General features: G+C 35.7%; 1 protein-coding gene across 3 annotated transcripts in view; it reads right to left on the bottom strand.

Annotated features, from left to right (window-relative positions):
* The window catches only part of COG6 (component of oligomeric golgi complex 6), a 62,117-nt gene that overhangs the window by 35,595 nt on the left and 10,306 nt on the right, over positions 1 to 16,216 (bottom strand). For all 3 annotated transcript variants that reach the window (XM_072976157.1, XM_072976159.1, XM_072976158.1), the window contains exons 5-11: positions 14,727 to 14,838; positions 13,011 to 13,093; positions 12,579 to 12,649; positions 10,330 to 10,423; positions 5,700 to 5,828; positions 5,531 to 5,622; positions 3,969 to 4,033 (exon numbers count right to left, since the gene is read on the bottom strand). In XM_072976157.1, the coding sequence (XP_072832258.1) occupies positions 3,969 to 4,033; positions 5,531 to 5,622; positions 5,700 to 5,828; positions 10,330 to 10,423; positions 12,579 to 12,649; positions 13,011 to 13,093; positions 14,727 to 14,838 (646 nt within the window). The remainder of the gene's footprint in view (positions 1 to 3,968; positions 4,034 to 5,530; positions 5,623 to 5,699; positions 5,829 to 10,329; positions 10,424 to 12,578; positions 12,650 to 13,010; positions 13,094 to 14,726; positions 14,839 to 16,216) is intronic.

Genomic DNA, 16,216 nt, shown 5'->3' with positions numbered 1-16,216 from the left:
TAGTAAATACAATCTAAACCACACCGGGTGTGCTTACTTACACCTTCTATCTATGCTTAAGCTGCTGGTGACATTGTGTCTCCTTGTTTCCTAACTAGACTCTAAATAGACGTGTTTTCTGCTTCTCCTACATTTCTGCAGCATCTGATAAAACAGTACATTTGCAACAGATGTTTAATAAACACGTTTGAAAGCACTTAGATCTTGAAGTATAATACCAATAAATGTGATCAGCTAAAATGGTATTTTATACATACAAGTATATATGAGTGTACAAAAACCTGTTGTATAGAAACTGATCTCTATATTAACATGTTTATGAAACTGACACACCTTCTGGCATAAGGTAACAGATTAGTTAACTACCACAATATTATAAATCATGAATGGTATTTGAATTTAAAAACTGTAATTTTCACATTGTAATTTGTTTCTAGGTCCAAGGCCTCAATAGTGATTTAAATTATCTGTCTTATCAATATAAGTGATATTTTCTGAATTTCAATATAACTATTAGGACAAATATAAAGAGTGTTAATTGCAGACAGCTCTTCCCTAGCAGATTTATAACACCATCTCAGCTATCTGGCAACCTGCCTTCTAGAATTTTCAGGCATGGAGAAAATACTCTTCATTCCAACTTCCTTAAGAAGAGAGAAAGAAGAGGAGAGGGGGAAGGAAGAAAGAGAAAAAGAAAAGGAAAACAACATTCACCTCTTCACACATACTAACGGTCTGAGGGAAAGCGGCATCCTTTCAGCTGCAGTGAAAACAGAGCAAGGCTGAAAACTCAGGAGACTTATGTACGACGCACCAACACTGGTTAGTTTACCCACTGCTTCAGGAGGATTATGTAAGAGACCACACCATTTTCAGCAAAAATCAACACTCACAGGAAAGACACAGGAGTTAAGAGAAACAAAAATAAACAAGTGTAACAGACCAAGTGGGACTCACAGTGGGGACGCCAGCGGAGGTAAACAGTCAGCTGAGCTTAAAAGCAGGGATGGGAGTAAGGGCTCAGCCAGGAGGTGCCTGCAACAGCTCCTGGCACAGAGTAAGCACTCGGCAAATCCTAAAGGCGTTAGACGCGGCAAAGATGATAAAGGCAGACATCGAAAGCAGCACAAATGGGCTGGATGGAATGTGACCACCTCGGGGAGAGGCGAAAGGCAGAGCAGGGCTCTCCACGCCCAGGCAGGCGGAGAGGGGCAGCAAAGGCGAGAGGAGGAGAGGCCGCACTTGGGACGGGGCAAGGGAGAGGGAGGACTGAAAAGGACAAGGACAAACCCCCTTTACCAACATCAGACAGCTGCTCAGGGCAGATGTTCGTCCCCAAGCTACATCAGCAATCCCAGGGCACTGGGACTGTCTCACATAGGCAGCTTTCACTGTCTGTTCTCTGCCATTTATCTTTGCTCGCACACCTATTTTCACAGAAGCCGATAGTTTAAGAAGGTCAGGAGCATACAATATACTAAAGTTTTTATTGAAAGAGATAAAATTCAAATGTCAGCGATCTAGAACATTCACACAAAAGAAACAACATTTCACCTATGGACTTGAAAAATAAAGAGAAAGTACATCTATTTTGAGGTTTCTAGCTACAACTGTGAGGGAAGGAATCCGCGAAATCCCAGGCCTGATGCTGACGAGCCGCAGAGCCCTCCCCTCAGTGCATGTGACTTCAAGTTCAGAGCACAGATTTTAAAACTGGAAGTAACTTTAGAGATCATGTCCTAACGCATATATTTACAACTATATAGTCTACTACCTATGGAGTTTCACTTTGTTAACACTAAGAAAAGGTTAAATACAGGGGAGAGTAAAACAAATATACAGTTTTGCAAGGATATCATCCCATCACTACAACATTTTCTTTGTTTCAAACTTTCATCTGCTTTGAAAAGAATTCATTACCACAAAGACAAACGGTTGAATAACAGAAATTAAGCCAGAACATCCAATATTACATGTCACTATGAAAAATTTAGCCACTTACCAATTAGGAAAAATTTTTAGAATGTAAAAGCAGGTAAGTCACTAAGAAAAATATTCCAAATTATAATTGAAAAAGAAAATATTAAACTAAGCTTTTTCTCAGCTAATAACTGTATCACTGAGAGCATCAGGTACCCAAATGAGGTCATACAGAAAGAATTATTAGTATAGTGTAACACTGTCTACAAGTGCACAGAGGAAGGGAAGAGTTGCTGGATCATGTACCGCGTCACTGTGTCACTGCATCACTGCTAACTTGATGTGTACCTACTAGTGAACACCTGTTAAATATTCCCTGGAGTGTGCAATAAACATATACTACTATATGGAAAGAGCTAAGGTTCTGTCACTTAAAAAACTGGAGGGATTTTTCATAATTTTACCATAAAAATATCTTTGCTTGCTTACTAGTTTTCTTCACCCTTTCATAGCTTACATTAATATTTCACAGAAAGTCACAATAATGCCCTACAATTGTTATTGATACCCTTCTGGGCACACACATTTAAGGAAAATGAAATGAGTTCTAAGTACATTTTAAAACAGAGGCTGACTTTGGTATGTAATTTCTTTATATAAGCACTGGGTGTTATTTTAAATGTTTTTAACATCATAACATTTCTTACTCAGTCCAAGACAGAACACTCTAAGGTTCATTTCAACCCTCAGATTCTAGAATTACATTTCATACAATTACTTCATTAAAAAAAAGAAAAGAAGGAGTAAGCAATATAAGGAATACAATACCGTAAGTAAGGTGCGTTGAGGGGATAAAGATAAGGCAGAAAAACTACAACTTATCACCAAAAAGACCAGCAGTTTCTTTCAACCATGTGTAGTTATAGAAAGGTATGAAAAGTATAGAAAAAGAAACTTCTTTTTATTCTCCTTTTCTACTTTTATCTTTCCAATAACTGCTAGTATACAAAACAAGCAACATTTATGAGTACAAATGTCTAGAAGTCAAACTATGGCAAGTAAATGTTTCATTTGGGAGAATTAAAATCAGTTCAAAATATTTTGCTGTGTATTTACTGAATATGCAATTGGACTCTAGGATAATCAAGTTATAGCAGTAATTTAATTTGCAAATATAATCAATTGTCACAGATATGCCACTGGGATTTCCACGCCTAGGACCAAATAGCAAAGAAAATCGTAGAAACAACAAAACTTGGTTTTAAAATTTAGTTCTTGGTAAGAATAAACCATAAAACTCCTGGATTACAATTTCCATATAGTAAATTGAAGTCAGTCAACAAGGAAAAGTAAAAGAACAACTGCAAAATATTCTGGAAATATTCATAAAGAAGAATAACATTTGCTGCAGGCATAGGAGGTGCCAGGAACCGTGCACATCACCTACACACGTCTCACACTGACTCCTCACAGCCCTTGATGGCAGGTATTTTTATGTACCAGTTCAACATGAGCAAATTAAGATGCAGAAAAGTGAGGCAATTAGAACAAGTAAACGTAATTAAGTGGCAAAGTAGACATTCTAACCCAACTTTGACTTCAAATTCTGTTCCTGTACTATAAGCAGTATTGATAGTAATACTTACGCACATTATTTTATCCTTATCATTATTTATTGTTAGAATAAACAAAAACATTTACTATGCTTGAAGCAATAAAGTAAATAAAATATGCTCTTAGTAAATTTCTGTTTAGAGTTCATAGATTCATTATTTCAATTTAATAGACATTTTCTCAACTGATTAACATAAATTACTATAGGAAACAAAATATGTACAAAATAAGTGAATACATGCAAACTAAGAATATTTCAAATTTTCTTAGGGAGAAAACTGATTAGTTTAAAATGTGTGTTATTATCCTACACTAATGTGTTAATTTGACAAAGTTAAGCAAAAATTCAAGCTGCTATGAATTTCTTTAACCTCAGAATAAGGCAATAATTTAACCAGATACCATATAACATATTTAAAAACAAAATATTTTACCTTTAGAGGTCTGCACACACCCTCAGTGATATGTCCAACAACTTCCTGAATATTCTCCTCAACACCTACAATTAATTATATGACATAACTGAAATTTTTTCTGTATTACACTGCTTCACGTAAGTTCAAAAAAATAACAAACACTCATCATATGACTCATGGCATTAATAACATTGAAAATAACCATAATAATATTTAAGTTCAAAATCTTTTAGGACTTTAATTATGTTAATGAGTTGAGGGTCCTGTTAATTCATTTGACTGTTTATTAATGAACATTTTTCTTTGTGAAAAAGAATAAATATTATGAACCACAGGAAAAAAAGATTCTGAAATATATTAACTGAAGGAGGTGATGTGAAGATGTGCAAGCTTTTGTTCCACAAACACCTTATTCTAGACAGTAGTGCTAAGCACACAAACTGAAGGTATAAAGATGGAAAACACACCTTGCAATCTAATGGAAAAACTGACATTTACTAATTACCGACGATTAAGGTCTTGGTATACACTGCTTGTAACCAGCTTCATTTTTACAGATGAAGAAACTGAGGTTTAGAAGAATTCATGCCATTCCACAGAATAACCTATTTCATCTAACTCCAATTATTTTCTTCCCACCTCTTAATACTGCCTCTCATGCATACTTTATTAACATTTTTAAAGAAATACATTCTTTTAAACTGGTAATTAGGGTAACAGAAAATAACTTTTAAAAGTGCAGATTTTGTGCCAATCAGTCATATATGCTGAACCTAATCTCAATATAAGAGTTAAAAACAAGGAGGCTAAGTCCTGCCACCGATTTGTACACCAGTCTCTCCTGCAGATGCGCTGAACCGGGATGACGGGGGGCCAAGCTATGCAAAATAGCCAAGTGACACCAGTCACAATAGTTCTCTTCATTTCCTATCAAAAACAGAACATCTTAACCATCCACTAACTCCTTCTACAAAAGGCATCTTAAGGTAGTCACAACTAAGAAGATTTGAAATTCTGTAAACAGACATTAGCAACTCAAAAATAATTTTTTTTCTCTTGAAATCAAGACCAGAATTTTAAGTACATTTAGTACATAGGTAATTATTCAAAAAGCTTTAAAATACTCAAGTGAGAATGAAAAAAGGGGTTGAGCAGTAGAAATGAAAGAAGTAGCAGCTTAATGCCCTTCAGGCACTTGGCCTGTGGACTCACACATAAAAGGAAAATACCACCACCTTGTGACTTTAAAGGGTGGCGGCACAGGAGAGCTGAGATATTCTACCCCAGGCACTCCAGAACGGCCGCAGCAGGGAAGCAGAGGGGTCTGGGCTTACTCTGCAGGGTCCCTAGGGTTCTGTATTAAAGTATGATCAGCTGTGTGGCAAGAGGAAAACGACAGGGAACAAAGTCTCGGGGCGGGGAGGGGGCAGGAGAGATGGGAAGATAATCGGGATGCTTACTGTGTTACCTATGTGTGAGGACTTCACCTCCATGAAGAGAAGAGCAGTAAGAACAGAAACAGAGACGTCCCGTGCGACTGACCACACTCAGGCATTAGCAGTACCAATCGGAGGACCCACCTTGTGTAGTTACATGCTTTAAGAGAGCTTCAAGGTGTTCTTTTTCAGAAGCAGTAGCCTGATGGAGCCAAGCCAACATATCTCCTACATATCTAATAAAGAACTGAATGTTAGTAAAAACGTCCTTCAGGAAAACATCAAATACTCCAATGCTGTCTGACTGCTATACCTCAAAGGGTCATGGGAGTGCATTTCAATGGGTCTAGGTGTACCTCCTGGGCCCCCTCTTGTAAGAGCATCAATAAATCCACGAACAACTGTACTTCTTCTGGCTGTTCCAAACTCATCTAAAGTATACCTAGAAGAAACAAGTTATATGAAAAACAGTGATTTTTCTTTCTAACGGCTACATCAAACTATTCATGAAATTTCCGAGATAAGCAAGGCATCTGAAGCCTCTTTACACAACTCTCTTAAGCAATACTGTTCTAAACAACAAAATATACTTATGAAATAACTTTATCATAATGAAAACGCAATCTAGAGGCCCATCTTTTCACTCCTGAGAAAGAATGCTGGGATTTGGGAACAGTAACAGAGGCGGTGGCAAAAAGGGACAGAGCAGTAGACTTGGTAAAAGTAAAAATCAGGGCAAAGAGGCAATCCTGGACCTGCAGGTTTCAGAGCCCCTCTCGTCCAACACATGATGCTCCACTGTCACATAGGCTGTGATACCTAATTCTCAGAGGCTAGTTACAGTTAGAACTCTGCAAACTAAAATTAAGACTTTTCCTTCCACATTTAGGAATTCTCATTTATATATTTTTACCATTAAAATTTGCCCAAAATATACTATCCATATTTAAAAGCTTATTTTGACTCCAATATTAAATTACATGTTCCTTAAATTTACTGACTATGTATATACAGCAAATAGTTTCTTTTACAAGTCATTCATTGTGGTTGGAAAAAAAAAGACATTAGAAGTTGAGGAATCTGTAGGGAAGGAAAGTTTTGACCTGAAGGATCAGACAATTTGGGGTGAAATCATAGGATGGCTTAGAGTTGCCAAGAATGCCTGTTTCTTTGACTAGAATCAGCCTTTGTTTCCCGTTATCACCACTCAATGACCAACTGAAAGTTCTGTTATAAAAGTACACAGGAAAACAAAATATTTTTTCATAGTCCAATGTCAGCAGATTCTGGACCCATTAACTTTTAAATCTCTAAACAGTATTCTCCTAAATGCTGAGAATTATTTCATTATGTCACATATAAACAAAGTTACCAAAATTTCCCAAAAGTTTCCAAAATAATTTCTTAGGCTATACTGTTTTCTTTAATATGCAACTGATTTAATGAAAAAGCCACCGTTTTTAAACATAAGAAAGCTGGAAGGGAGAATATTTTCAAATAATGGGAAAAGTGTGAAGAAGTAGTCAATAGCTCTAAATTTTGAAGACACTGAACCTTTTTAAAGGACTGTTCTCTAGTAACCAGATCATGTTTATTTGTGGTTTTCTCTATTTTTGGTTAAAACAAAATGGTTTTGAAATTCCCTGCAGTGACATACCAGCAGTATGTCAAGATGAAAACGCAGAATCAAACTAAGTTGTGCTAAAGTGCACAACTGCCTTCTGTTCACTTTCTATTTTTTAAAATAAATTAGAACCAAAATGCTTACTTCTATTTTTAACTCATGCTCTTAAATCATAAATGTTTATTTTGAAGAATTCATTCCTTTAAATGATCAATTCTATGAAATGACTTATGATCAGATGACTCCTTATCATAGCACAAAATTCACAAATGTTTAACTTCTTAAATATATAAAACTAACTTGCACTCTCAGGACCCAACTGGCTACACAATAAATGAAAACAATGTAATCCTTGTTTCTAGGACTATTCATTGTGACCACAAGTTACATCAAAAACCAGTGAATTCACTGGCATTTTAAATGGGCATTTTAAATCAGGCAATTTCAAAAGCCTGATAAACACTAGAATCTAATCTATATAATATAAAAAATAAACATACATAAACATTAACGCTAATCCTCCTGAATAGATATAACTTGAAGAACAGCATGAATTAAAATGAACCTTCAATGATATCTGAAGACATGAAACATCTTGAGATCACAAGACACACGAAAATTTCTTTGACCAAAAACAGATTCTTTTCCAACAAAGGTCAAAAATTGAAAATGTAGCTTTACAAAGGTGAATGCTACAATTACATAAACATTCTAAAATGCTTCTAGTTAAAATAAAAAATTTTAATTCTCCTTTTTTATGTCTAGCCATAGCAAAAAAAAAGAAAAATTCTGGTCAAAAAGCAAATTAAAAGATGAAAAATTTTTTGTCAAAAGAATTAGAAGATAAGAAGAATAGTGTAAAAGCCTCCCTAAGAAATGTAACAAATAAAGAGTGAAGAAAAAATCAGCGTTGTTCACTGTACCACATTCTTAAATAACTTAATGCACTGAAGGAAAGACTATCAATTTGTTCATCCTACTTAAAATAAATTTCTTCCTGAAATTTCTGTACTGGATTTATTAAAAGTTAAAATAAGGCATTCACATCCCAGTTACATAATACCTAAGAAAAACAGAGTATGGCAGCTTTCCCCAAAGACTTCAGTAGCTGACATTTTCTTGTACGTGATACCTACACATTTTAGACACAATAATGAATAGTGAAGCTTTTGCAAATTACTTAAATCAAGTGCATGTAGCGCCATCTGGTGGTTAACATGACACATCACTAAGTTTTTCCCAAATTGAAAGAAAACACCACTTTGAAAATAGATGATTACTGAAGATGAAAGGCCAATTTTCTTCTTTTAAGCACTCATCTTACAGTAATCAACTGGCACTAAAATCCTCCTTCTTCCCCATTCAACCTCAAATGCCTCTTACAACCTTCCACATTGCACCACTGCCCCCACCCCCAACAGGTCCCTGTGGAGGCAAGTCTTCGCCTATTTTAGCTCTATTCTTTCTTTCATGCGTTTTGCCTCACTGTCACGTAGGCCCTAAGTACTCCTCTCGTCAGCTGACAACCTTCCATCTCTTTTCAAAATAAAAATAATAGCTAATATTTTGTGATGAGTAAAGCATTATGCTAAACACCTTATGTGAACGTTCTAATTTAATCTTTACAACAACCCAGAAAGATAGGCACTATTTTTATCCTCATTTTACAGCTTAAGGAAACCGAAGTGCAGGGGCTTGTCAAGAAATCTAACTTAGAGCCCATCTTTTAGATCATTATGCAATATTGCTCCTTTCCAAGCATTGATCAAGAAATAAAATTTAGAAAAAATATATCTACATGGTTTGAAGTCAGCTGATCTTCCCAGAAGCCCAGTAAACACAAAGGCATTTTTTAAAAAGATTAACCACCTTGTGAACAAATATGAATCTGCAGACAATGTAACACATCATTAAACAAACACCAAATCAAACACCAAGTATTTCAAATAGTAAAAGATTCTCATTATCAAACAGCAATAACTTACGGTGAAAAAGCTGAGACAGAAATGTGCAAGTTGGTAAAGGTCGCTGAGCCGGTGCTGCACGAGGAACGCCAGCCGATCACGGCGCCTCGCAGCCTGCGGGCGGGGACGCGCCAGCCCCTGCTGCCGACCCCCTGTGCAAGCTTTAGCCGTTTCCTAAAGGCACGTGTTCCTCCTCAAATCACAGCTTTGCAACCTGCTCTTCCCTTGCCTGAGATGTTCTCTCTTCCCTTCTTTTCCTGGAAAATGCTTGTTAAACCTTCAGCACTCCCTTTACACCTACTTCCCGGAGGAAAGTTTCCTTTCCCCTCTAGTGTTCGCCTCCTTCTCCACCACAGAATACTTGAGTCATAACCACTTGAGACAGGACTTACAGAAAAGCAAACAATATATCCAATAAAGTGGATCTGTTTATGTCTGGTTCTATAAAATAAAGCAATTTGAAGGCAATGTTTTATTGATGTTAAGTCTGTTGCACTGAGAACCGTGCTTAATTCATAGTAGTAAGTCCTCGGTAAGTGCACTGGAATGTTGTATTTTATGCAGCTGTCCCAGCACTGGTGTCTTCGAATCTTATTACAGGACAAGTAATGTTCCAATCAGAAAACAAAGTAAGAAGGAAGTCCTCTAAAAATATGTAAGCATCTGAAAGGCATGACTCAGAGCAGGACTGAACACCTATGCAGGAGTACCCTGGCTTTCTGCTTCCTGAATTTTAACTCCCCACTTGGTCTTCCTATTTTCATACTATCCCACGCATTAAAAATAAAAAAGTATTTACTTCTATTTTATATGAAAAATAAAATTAAAATACAGAATAAAAAAAAATGTATGTTAATAATGCATAAGATCCTTAACCCAAAGCATTATCACCTATCTCTTGGCTGGCATAACTTACAGAATCAAAAACCTGAACTGTTTCTTCTCTTGAGTTCTACAATGGAGTCCTGATTTTAAATTTCTTTTTTCATCTGTGAGTAATTACATTTTTCAGTCTATTTAACCTCCTTCTCTCTGAAGCAAGGATGATACAGGAGTTTTAATTACACACATTTCCAAGTTGTTAATGAGAAGACAGACTGGGGAAAAGCCCTTGACCTCTACACAAATAAGTAGTCTTGATATAAGGACCCCTTGGTTTTCGTCTCCATGTTGCATTCTACAGCATGTAATATGCAAATAAACTGATGCTCCAGTGGTTCCCAGATGAGACAAAAACATCACTGTAAATTACTGTATTGCTCAAACTACTGTATATGAATTTGATAATACTGAAAGTTAATGTAAATTATCAAAGAAAAGGTAGGGTTTTTTTTAATTAGGAAAAAGCCACCCACTTGTACAAGACAGGTCTATCCTGCAGGGCTTCCATTGCCTGAGTTAGTACTGGAGATATGTCACATGATTCTTGTGTCAATGTTCTGCATTCACCTGGAAAATAGTTAACATTGTATTATAACACATGTTAAATTAAAACTAGGTCTCTATTATGTCTCTTATACACTCCAGAGTCTAAATACTGCACGAAAAAAATCCTCGGAAAAATCTAGAGGACATGTCAATCAAAAACTAGCCCATGCTATTAAACTAAAAATTAAAGCGTAAATATTTATAAAACTTCAAATGACCACATTTGCTATCTGATATACCACATATTTTATTATTATAAAAAGCTACAGTTCTGAAGAAAGCAGTAAATGGACAAATATGCACTAAATAACTGCAACACACGTGGCAAAGTCAAGAGGGGAAGGGAGAACTAAATATACTACCAGTTCCTTACCTTGGGAGCAATCTGTAAGCAGTCTGCTCAAACCATTTATATGGGCAACTAATATACAGTAGTAGGATAATTTCAAAGTAGTTTAGACTTTAAACTCTTAAAAATCTCAACATGTTCTTTATTTTACTATTTTAATTTTATCCATAAAATGCTTATTAAATGTCTATTCTGTTGAAAGATCTCGTAACTTGTTCAGAAATTCCCAAACTTTTGGCATATGAGGAACTCGCTAGCAGTGTATTTCCTAGTGTGCACTGACTGAGAAAAATATAATCCATGTATGGAACTGGAGACACCTCATGATGACTCCAGAGTCCCTAGGAGTCAGAAAGGCACAGTTTGGAACTACCATGTCAGATAGATGTCATCGGAGCACAAAGAAATGTAAGGCAATGTCCTTGCCTTTAAGAAAACAGAAATCTAAATGGAGAGCTAAGACATACATATATGACAAGTTAAGTATAGAGCAGTAAATTGTGAAATACCAAATAAATATTTTCAGCAGTTAGTGTTCAGAGATGGGAAAAATCACTGATTTAATGTAGTCATGGAGAGTTCCAAGAAGATGTGAAACCCAAGCTTCACTATGAAGATCGAGGGAGGGTTTGGATATAAAGAGAGAAAGCCAGACAACACTCCAAATAGGAGTAAATAGCACAAACAAGAGAGGGAGAAAAAGAAACAGGTTTCAGAGCTAAAGAGTAAATCACGTGAAATAGATAATAAAGTTTTCCAGTCTCGCACAAGTGCCAGGTAACTGGATTTAATCCCAACTCCTTCCAACAGTCAGCTGGTAGCACCTATTAAAATATCACGTGCAACGTGCATGTGTTCCATTCTTTGTCTTAACTACCTACTTTGTTTTCAACAGGTAATTCTGTGAACAGACTATTGAAACATTTTAAAACAAAGCTAAAGCAAGTAAACCATTTGTGGTAGACAAAATAATGGTCGTCCAAGGATCCCTAATCCCTGAAACCTGTGAATATGTTATCTTACGTGGCAAAAGGGACTTAGTAGATGGAATTAAGATGCCAGACCTTAAAATATGGACATTTTCCATATTTACTCAAAGTAGGTTCAAGGTAATCATACAGATCTTAAAAGTGGAAGAGACTAGCAGAAGTGTCAGCTACAGATATGAGATGGAAGAAGAGGCAGGAGAGATTCAAAGTGAATTAATTTTCTGTTGCTGGCTTCAAAGATGGAGGGAGGGGCCGCAAGCCAAAGGATGCAGGCAGCCTCTGGAAGCTGGGAAAAGCCTGCAGTGACACCAGCAAGGAAACTCAGAGCTCGGTCCTCAGACTCAAAGAACTAAATTATGCCAACAAACTGAATGACTAGGAAACAGATTATTCCTTAGAGCCTCCAGAAATGAATGCAGCCCTGCACACATTTGAATTTTAGCATAGTGATTTCTGACCTACAGAACTATAAGATAATAAATGTGTGTGTTTTAAGCCATCAAGATTGTATTAAATTTGTTACAGCAGCAACAGAAAATTAATTCATCATTTATAACACAGTTATGTACATAAGAGAAGTCTAATCAACTTTAAGATCATCTGGAGCACAAATACTGACTTTTTAAAATTCCCAACCTTAATTATATATAGTGCTTGAATGAGAGCAGATGCTTATGGGACAAAGACAAAGACAATATGCTCAAATATAAAGTTTTTCTTTTTAAAAATAATTTTTGATTACTAAGATCAAAATATGGTATCAAATAAAGACAAAGTGAAATAACAAAATCAAACACTAATATTCAGGAATCTAGACGGCACAGAAGAAACCACCTACTTTGAGCCCATCGGTAAAGCCTTTCATAAGCCGTTTCTTGAAGCAAGGCCATCTGTTCCATAATTTCTAAACTAAAAAAATTGAAGATTCATTATAACTTACTAAAAAGTTTTAGCCAATAGCTACATCTAAGAACCTAATTATTTTGTTTAATTACAGAATGATTTTTGGTCTTATCATTTTGTGGAATAATTTTCAGTAATTTTTTATAATTAAATAAATGCTGTCAGGTTTTAATGCCATCACTTAGGTAACCGACTGCTGTTTTACTCTAACCATATAGTTTTACTCCTTATCCAAAGATACATAAAGATTACACTTCTATTTCACAACATGTCATAATGTTAAGTACTTTACAAAGAACTGAGAACGTCTTTAAAATTTTGGAAATGTAAGAGGTAAACACAATTATGAATTGAAAAGACTACTCACCCTGCTGTTTGTTGGTTTGTACGCAAGAGAACTTTGACATCATTATGAATCTGTTTTACTCTTCCTAGTGCCTTGAAAAAATCCTTTAAAATCAAGAATGTAATTTTAAAATTTTCATGTTTTCAGGTAAAATTACATTACTCTAAATCGAAATATCACTGCAAAGGACAAATTATTTCACTTACTCTAATGAAGTCTTCCTATACTAATCTCAACTTTCTCTAAGTTTCTATAAAAAGTTAACAGATATTTATTCACATTTTAAGACATATTAATTCAATGTCTCATATGTGTCAGATAGTGTGCTAAGTTGCAGATACAAGATAAACCCCTGTCTTCAAGAAGTACATAGCTTTGCAAAAGAGAAATGCAAATCTAAAGATTGTCACATAAAGAAAAACATGCTATATATTACACAGCTTATGACTTAATTCAGCATGGCTTTATTATCATCAAAGATGATGGTTTATAAGTTTATTATATATCCACTATTGCCCCCTCATCCAAAAGCAGAATGCAAAGTTGGATGTATAAAAGATGCTCATTAAATATACAGGAATAGACTGCTGAACTCCCAGGTTGTTTTTTTTTTTTTTGCTTTAGAGAAAGGTACTGGAGCCTCAGTTTCTAGACAGCCACAAGCAGTGTTCTAACCATGAAAATTATGGATGAGTTATTTTCCTTTAATGAACAAATTTTTAAAAAATCTCTTCTAATACTGTTTACTATTTCTGCCAGAGGGAAAAATGGTGAGATGTCAGATATTTCAAATGTGCCAAGTTCCTCAAACTACAAGGGCAATAAATACTAATAAGTAATGCGCCTACCAGTTCTCTCACCTACTCAATGCCCTACGCCCAGGACTGGTTCCACTCCAGCCCCGGCAGTAGGGTAACAGTGACATCTATCAGGAGCCACTCAGTAAACCTCCCCCCAACCCCACCTCAAGAACTCCTCCTGCCCTCAGGCCCCACAATGATGGCAGCAGGCACAGGTTTATAGGTCCCCCAGTTAGGACACTGAAAGACTCTTTTCAGGAAAAACTAAACACTTTCAAGGAAAAAAAAGAAAAAGGAATGACACCTTTCCCTGTTGTTCAGCATCTGGGGAGGTTTTATAGTTTGTATGTTTAGAAAGAGAATGGCCTGGGTTCAGAAATTAACCAAATGAAAAGATAAGGAAATTCTAATTCCAGGAAAGACAGAAAGTTGTAAAAGAAAGAACACGAACTCATAATGTCACTGTGATGGAAACAGAACATGTCACATAACTGGATTGTGAGGTCAGAAGGAAGGGAACATGTAAGTGTGAAGGACGAGGGGGCCCTGGGGGAAGAGGCTAAATCCTCACAGTTCATGATAGGAAATCAACAGAAAGTAGTTGACACAGATAATCAAAGCATATTCTTTCTAACTATAGAGCTAGAATATAGAATTCACAAAAGAAGCAATGAACAAAGTTGAAAATGGTGACAAGAAGGGAAGGAATGGAAAAGGTGATGCAGGTTTTCTTTATAAGCCTTGACTTCTAAAAACAAAAGTATATATACTGCTTTGAAAAAACAAATTAAAGTAATTTAAAATAAGCACCCAAATTTAAAAACATTTTTAAATCAAAAAAAAATTTTAGGTGGTAAAATTAAGCCTTAACAAAGAGTGAGTTCTTTGTAACATCTGTAACTGCTGCACCTTCGGTGAGTTTAGCTGAACAAAATACCTCCGTAATAGGTCCTTCTCTTGTACCTCGGAGAAGACTCATTTCATCAGCAGTCAGCTGGAATTTGGATAAGAAGGCATCTGCAACTTGTGCTCTTATTTCTAATCTTTGACTGTAATATTGGGAAAAAAAGGCAATAAAAAAAATTAAGCACACTACGCATTTCCACAGCTTTAAAGCAAGTTACATCTCTGATACAGCTTTTAAAACAAAAGTGTGAGAGTCTTAACATCTTCAAAAGCCTCATTTCTCCCTCAAATATTAGAAGCTCATCAGGCATGTAGGTGATAAACTGGCTGATACTGTTCTACTGCAGTAGAGGCCACAGTAAAAGGAGTTAATCATTAGGTAAAAGAAATAAGTTCACAAATGGTCCAGGCTTTACAAATCCCTAGCCACTTACACATACTTGAACAGTTAACCTTGTAATAACAAGGTTATCTTACAGGAGAGAAATATGCCAATTAATTTCTTCTCAGTCACTAAAAAATCCTAAGCCTCTGAAGCCTGTACATGAAGTACACAACAACCAAAAAAAAAAGGTCTATTTTTTTCATTTTAGCTTAGAAACAGAAGTCAAGAATTCATTTAATAACTCCTCATTAATCCAAAAAAATCACTCTTCCACTTTGCCTTCCCCACCTTTTCTGCATACTATTGTAATTTTTAAAAAAGTCTTTTAAATACACTGTCTGAATATAACCTATCTAGAATAGCTGACAATTAGGAAAGGGCACACTCCAGTCTGGAACTCAACCTGCAGGGACCCGAAGGACTCAGCAGGGTTACCAAGTAGAGGCAGTTTAGGAACACAAACTACGTGAGCAGAAATTCAACATCCCTGGCTTCCAGATCTCAGATTTGAAGATACGCAAACAAAATCATACGTGTTTCACTAGTAGCATTCACTGGGCAGTAATATTCTACAATCTAACAATATTCCAATGGAACTGAACAAAGATAAACATTAACGCCATTTGAACAGACAGTATAATGCACGCCAGCCTTGTTTTGTTTGTAGTCTCGGGTCGTGAGCTTTTAAATTCACAAAGTCAAATGCTCCCATGAATGACAAAAAGTCAGAAAGGAAAAGTCCTCCAGGTGGCAGTCATGTTCTGCTTTTCTCAAATGATAATGTAAATCACCTAATTAAATCTTGAATTTAAATACAGATTTAAATAGTGCATGTCTTTAATCATCTCATTAAATACTAATAACTAAAAGTTACCTTAACACGTTTTGTTTTATACTTTTAGATAAAGTCCCAATCATTATCACATAGGATTTAAAGTAATTATTAACACTTTATAAAATTCCTTGAGACTATACAAAATAACCATTTTAATGAAAACCTTTTGGGAGTTTCTTTTGGATCTATCTTTACAGTCAATTTATTAGGCATGCTGGAAAATTAATCTCTTTAGTGTATTGTTTCCTTTTGTTTTACCTATACCTAGTACAGCTGAACCTTCAACAACATGATTTAAAAA

Source organism: Vicugna pacos, chromosome 14 (genome assembly GCF_048564905.1).
Source record: "Vicugna pacos chromosome 14, VicPac4, whole genome shotgun sequence".
NCBI classification, from domain to species: domain Eukaryota; kingdom Metazoa; phylum Chordata; class Mammalia; order Artiodactyla; family Camelidae; genus Vicugna; species Vicugna pacos.
Note: the sequence above shows the minus strand (reverse complement) of the source record. Positions and strands in the feature narration are given on the sequence as shown.